The sequence below is a fragment of the Pyxicephalus adspersus genome, chromosome 10 (assembly GCF_032062135.1).
Source record: "Pyxicephalus adspersus chromosome 10, UCB_Pads_2.0, whole genome shotgun sequence".
Lineage (NCBI taxonomy): Eukaryota > Metazoa > Chordata > Amphibia > Anura > Pyxicephalidae > Pyxicephalus > Pyxicephalus adspersus.
The window spans coordinates 58,303,016-58,308,875 of NC_092867.1; the positions used below are offsets into that span (position 1 = coordinate 58,303,016).

At 43.1% G+C, this 5,860-nt stretch overlaps 4 protein-coding genes across 9 annotated transcripts in view; 1 reads left to right on the forward strand and 3 right to left on the reverse strand.

Moving 5' to 3' along the window:
- LOC140338978 (uncharacterized) overlaps positions 1-4,617 on the reverse strand; it is a 41,386-nt gene extending 36,769 nt beyond the window's left edge. Inside the window, exons 1-3 of one of the 3 annotated variants that reach the window (XM_072423402.1) lie at positions 4,470-4,617; positions 3,724-3,843; positions 3,426-3,546 (exon numbers count right to left, since the gene is read on the reverse strand). In XM_072423402.1, the coding sequence (XP_072279503.1) occupies positions 3,426-3,449 (24 nt within the window). In that variant the 5' untranslated portion in view covers positions 3,450-3,546; positions 3,724-3,843; positions 4,470-4,617. Of the gene's footprint in view, positions 1-144; positions 277-383; positions 482-798; positions 1,517-3,425; positions 3,594-3,723; positions 3,844-4,469 lie in introns of those variants that run through there. The other 2 variants (XM_072423400.1, XM_072423401.1) reach the window with 2 other exon arrangements.
- Positions 1-5,860, forward strand: part of LOC140338992 (uncharacterized) — a 223,720-nt gene that overhangs the window by 125,499 nt on the left and 92,361 nt on the right. The gene's annotated exons all lie outside the window — the stretch shown is intronic.
- LOC140338947 (uncharacterized) overlaps positions 1-5,860 on the reverse strand; it is a 90,659-nt gene that overhangs the window by 71,013 nt on the left and 13,786 nt on the right. The window lies entirely within an intron of this gene.
- Positions 1,449-3,286, reverse strand: LOC140339815 (uncharacterized). The gene has a single exon (XM_072424713.1). The coding sequence runs from the start codon at positions 3,165-3,167 to the stop codon at positions 1,449-1,451; it is 1,719 nt and encodes a 572-aa protein (XP_072280814.1). The 5' UTR covers positions 3,168-3,286.

The following is a 5,860-nucleotide window of genomic DNA, read 5'->3' on the forward strand; positions in this document are numbered from 1 at the left end:
TCCTTGTGTCCTTCTAAATACTCCCACTCCTCCATGGAGAAATAGACAGTGACATCCTGACACCTTATAGGAACCTGACACACACAATGATACAGTCACCATCCAGACACATCCTATTATAATCTCCCAGAATTCCCTGCTCACCTCTCCCCTCAGCAGCGCATTGATCTTCTGGTTAATTTGTAGAATCTTCTTGCCAATGTTTTTCTTATGTTTTAAGGCATTAGGAGGAGGCATATAGGTTAAATGATCTTCATCTTTCAGAAACTGTAAACTCTGCAAAAGGCAACAGTGATGTCTCAGAATCCACTCCAGCTTTCTGTTCTGTGTTTTATTAATAGAGATCTGAGTGTTGTCATGTGACCTCCCAGAATCTTTCTCACCTTTCCGGTCAGCAGGTAGATGATCTCCAAGGTGAGGTCCAGTATCCTCTTGGTCATGTGACTCCAGTCCTCCTCCATCCTCCTTGATTCAGGTTCCTCTGTAGATAAATAGCAGAGAGTTACCTGGACTGGTGGTATATTGGGGTTAAGGGTGTAAGTAGTTATTAGGTTAGCTGTCCCTAATGGGAATCGGTGAGAGCAGACTGGGGGAACTGGTTTATAGGGACAGATTAGTGGAGATGAAATATATGCATGAGATGGGGGATCACCTGCAATGTGTGGTTGAATTAGGGTAGGATGAGGATTATAGATCAGCAGTGCTGGCTTATTACCGATTGCCCTGAGCCTGGGAGAATGAAGATGAAGCCACAAAAGCAACACACAACTCTATAGCCCCCAACTATCACAGTATTACCGTGACCATCCTGACTCCGGACTGTGCTCCAGAATTATCGGTCAGCAATTCTTGGTCACGGTGCCTGGGCTATTGCAGGTTGTACCATTACACGGGATAAGACGGTGTAACATGTCCATGGAGAAGGGACAGTCTTGGATTGGACAGATGAAGGATGTTGTCCTTTCTGCACAGACACTGGGGCAGATCTGATAGATCCATGGTGTGGCCTGCAGCTTCATCAGAACTATGCAGAATATAGGTGGCATTGCCGTGGACAGTGTTTAATGTATACACCTGAATGGCTGATGATAAACAAATAGTTAAGGTGTAACAAGGACACATATTTATGGATTGAGCTGTAACAGGTGAAAATAAAACATGACTGTGGCAGCTAATAGGCTAGGAACACAATGTAGTAGGAACCATCGATGTGCAGTATGATACCATTAGAGTAGTGTGTGACGATCGGTAATAATAGTAACAATCAGGTTTACCATTAGAGCATGTGACGATGGGTGATAATATTAATGATCGGCATAGTTCTCCCTAGAGGGTTTTAGCCTGTTGCTCCGCCTGGCTGCTGTACCTCCCCCGCCCGGCTGTCCTCGGCAGCTCTCATCCTCTGCACGGATCTCAGTGAGGCTGCTCTGTGCCATCCGTTCAGAGGATTACTGCTGCCGATGAGAGGTGAGCACACACAGTTCAGCCTTCATGTGAAGGAGACACAGGCAGCATTTGTGAGTTCTCATATGGGTCATAAGGTTTCCTTTCTGAGAACAACGTTTCCCACACACTGAACAGGTAAAAGGAAGCTCACCCGTGTGAATTCGCTGGTGTGTAACAAGTAATGCTTTAGAAATGAAACATTTGTCACATTCTGAACAGGAAAAAGGAAGTTTTCCTGTGTGCTGTGTTTGGTGTCTTTGAAGAGCTTTTTTGGAAATAAAGCTTCTCCCACAATCTGAACAGGTGTGTGGCTTCTCACCTGTGTGTATTCTCTGGTGTTCATCAAGTACGAATTTCTCATTAAAACTTTTTCCGCATTCGGCACATGAAAATGGTAGGTCACCCGTGTGCCTTCTCTGGTGGATTATAAGTAAGATTTTCCTAACGAAACCTTTTCCGCACTCGGAGCAAGAATACGGACGCACATCTGCATGAATTTTTTGGTGCGCAGTAAGGTTTTTTTTCTCAGGAAAACTTTTCCCACACACAGAACATGAATAAGGGCATTCACCCGTATGACATCTCTGGTGAGCAGCAAGGCTTTTTGCCCCAGGGAAACCTTTCCCACATTCTGAACATGAAAATGCATATTTACCTGTGTGAATTCTTCGATGGACAAGTAATCCACTATTGTTACTAAAGCTTTTCCCACACTCCGAGCAGGAAAATGGACGTTCACCTGTGTGAATTCGTTGGTGTTCAAGAAGAATTCTTTTTATATGGAAACCCTTCCCACACACTAAACATGAAAAAGGACGCTCTGCTCTGTGGGTTTTCAGGTGTCTCCGAAGTTCACATTTCTGAATGTAAGTTTTTCCGCACTGTGAACAAGAAAAGGGACGTTCACCTGTGTGAAGTTTCTCGTGTGCGAGGAAATTGCGTTTCCTTAAAAAACTTTTCCCACACTCTGAACATGTAAAAGGACGCTCTGTTGTGTGAGTTACCTGGTGTCTCTGAAGATCTAATTCCTGACAGTAAGATCTGCCACACTCTGAACAAGAGAAGGGACGGTCATCTGTGTGATATCTCTGGTGTCTAAGGAAACTGCTTTTCATTGCAAAACTTCTCCCACACTCTAAACATGAAAAAGGACGTTCTGTTGTGTGAGTTTTCAGGTGTCTCCGAAGATCGCTTTTCTGAACGTAAGATTTGTCACACTCTGAACAAGAAAAGGGACGCTCACCCGTGTGAAGTCTCTGGTGGGCGAGGAAACTGCTTTTCTTCATAATACATTTCCCGCACTCTGAACATCTAAACGGGCGCTCTGTTGTATGAACTATCTGGTGTCTCTGAAGATCAACTTCCTGACTGTAAGATCTTCCGCACTGTGAACAAGCGAAGGGACGCTTAGCCGGGTGATATCTCTGGTGTGCGACGAAACTGCTTTTCTTTGTGAAACTTTTCCCACATTTTGAACATGAAAAAGGATGCTCAATTTTGTGACTTTCCTGGTGTGTATGAAGCGTATTTTTGTCAGGGAAACATATCCCACACACTGAACAAGACAATGAACTCTCTCCTGGGAGGTGTCCTTCACAACCCATAGAAGACTCCTTAAATTTAGAGCAATCTGTTGGGCTTTCCCTGTGAGATCTTAGATGCATATTTAGAGTAACAGTATGTGATTGGGCAGAAAATTCCCCAAGTTTAGACGGATCCATTGATGTCTTATCTTCTCTACTCTTTTTAAGGGATTTTATTCTTGGAGGACAACGTTTGTCTTCTAATTCGTGTTCAGTTTGAAAATTTAGATCTGAAATATTCTCGACCTGGAGCCAATCTAGACTTCTAAATACTCCCACTCCTCCATGGAGAAATAGACAGTGACATCCTGACACCTTATAGGAACCTGACACACACAATGATACAGTCACCATCCAGAGACCTCCCATAATAATCTCCCAGAATTCCCTGCTCACCTTTCCCGTCAGGAGCCCAATCATCTTCTGGGTTATTTCCAGAATCCTCTTAGAACAGTTTTCCTCGGTTGTCAGGGGATGGGGTGGGAGCACTGTGGTAGGTGATGTCCTCTGAACACTGCTGGGTGTAAATGGTTCAAAGGATGTTTTGTTCATTAGTTTAAAATCCTGAGTAGAGGCAGAAAATGCTGATTAGCATTGTAGACTTCCCAGAGTCCTCCTCACCACTCTGGTCAAGTCTGTTTTTAGTAAATAAGTTAAAGAGCGATATCATGTGACCACCCAGAATCCTCCTCACCTCTCCGGTCAGCAGGTTGATTATCTCCAGCGTGAGGTCTAATATCTTCTCCATTATGTGTCTTTGACCCTTCTCCATCCCAAGTCAGATGCATATGTTTTCTATACAGGAAGTTCCTCTCTGTAGACAGATAATAAACTGAGAATTCGGATTGTCCTGGGATGAATACCGTCTGCACAGTGTGCCTCCTTAAGTATTGCACCTCAGACTGCTTCTTATATGAAATATCCCACTTGGGAAGACTTACACTCACTTTCTGTCCAGATAATGAAATAGAACAGAATGTGTGAAGGGAAATTAGCCTAAAATGGAACCCAGACAAATAATCTGACAGAAGCAGAAAAAAAACACCATTACATATACAATACTGCTGATTGTATGACCAGGGAACCAAATCGAGCTGCCGAACCAGAACCTACGTCCAATATGTAACGCCATATGAACGTATTGGACGATTTCCAACTAGCTGCTAAATAAATGGCTCACTGTAGGCACCGTAGTGTAGGATGCTAACAAGGTGCAATTTGCTCCCACAGGGGAAAAAAAAAGGGGCCCCTACCACTCCCACTAGTTACATTAACCCAACTCCCTACATGTTCATCCTGACTAACCTCTCCACCCTCCACATCTAAGCCATTACCTGCCTGCTAAGTGAGCGGGAGACCCCTCTCAAGTTTGTGTCAGGAGGGCCATGACGGGAGTGATGATGGGTTACTGGAAGTCAATATAAAATGAAATCTCATTACCTCTTCTGCTGCCACATCAAGCAATGACTCCTCTTTTTTTTCAAATTACTTTTCACCCAGGACTTCCTATTTATTTGTGACATCACTTCCTTTTTTGTAGTTACATCACTTCCTGTCTGACTCTTCTACTTTCTGTCTCTGTATTACACTGCCAATGAGTCGGAAAATAAAATCTGTTAGTTATTTTGTCATTTCTTTATTGGATATTACATCATTCTTTATATGAAAACAATTAAAGAAATTATAAATTGATTTTATGTGAATGTATATGTTAAAGTCATTATGTTAAAGTGTTTATATGGTTTATACCTAAACCAATGTGTGAACATGTGACTGTATACATCTTACGTGATAGGTTAGACTCTGTAATGTAGGACCGCCCAGGAGGAACGAGACAACACAGACCTGTATATACTGTATTGTATTTCTATGTTGGAACACATACACATTCTAAACACACACATTTACAGGGAATGCAACTTGGCAAGGAACAACCACGATGAGAAGATAAGGTCACAGTGGATATCATAAATTAAATAATAGAAGCCAGGCAGAGACACAAGGTGCTCATTGTGTATCATAAGGGACTTTTCAAGCCAGATATTCAGCAGCAGACAGATGTTTTCTTTCCAAGTTCTGTTCCACCCAGGAATGTAGTGATCAGCCACAGCAACCGGATCAGCCACAGCATCCAGCTTTTTTCACTTTGATACCAGAACACGTCCAGCATCGTTTTCAGCTCAGATCTCAGAGAACACATGGAAACTCTGGTCTCCAAAACAAGATGTCCTATCAGAAGTGGCCTTTATGTAGGAGCTGCTGTGTCTATCCAGCTAAAATGTTCTGTACAACTGACAAATCGTGAAATACACAAAGCTATATCTTCAAACCCGGAAGATGTCCACCATCACTAGCTGTCAGAACCCCTTTGGGCCTTGGTAGACCCATCTAGAGCTGAAGCCCATTAGAAGTGGTCTTTACAAGAGATGAAACTCAAACTTCATTCCCCCGAGATGGAAACAGCCAAACAACTACCCTACACACAAGGACTGAGATGTGGATTACTTGCAGAAGATGCCCTGGACCGAGAAGTCAAAGGGTGAAAGATTTGCCTTGGATACACGGGTGAAATTTGTGGAACAATAAATGTATGAATGTCTACAGGAGGCAACGCATCTCAATGGAGGTTCTCTGCAGAGCTGCAGTTTGTTTGTGGTCCATCCTTGTGACAACATAGCAATAACCACAATCAAAGAATATGATTAAATGATGGAAGCCCACAACGGTAGCCATGAGCATGAAAACAATGATGGTGAGACTAGGAATATTCCATGTGGTGGGTCCATGTATCCTTTGAAAATCAGCTGTCACATGTGTGGAACCCTGCCCAA

Coding starts and splice junctions, on each gene's coding strand:
- LOC140339815 (XM_072424713.1), bottom strand. CDS start 3,167: ATGGATCCGTCTAAACTTGGGGAATTTTCTGCCCAATCACATACTGTT.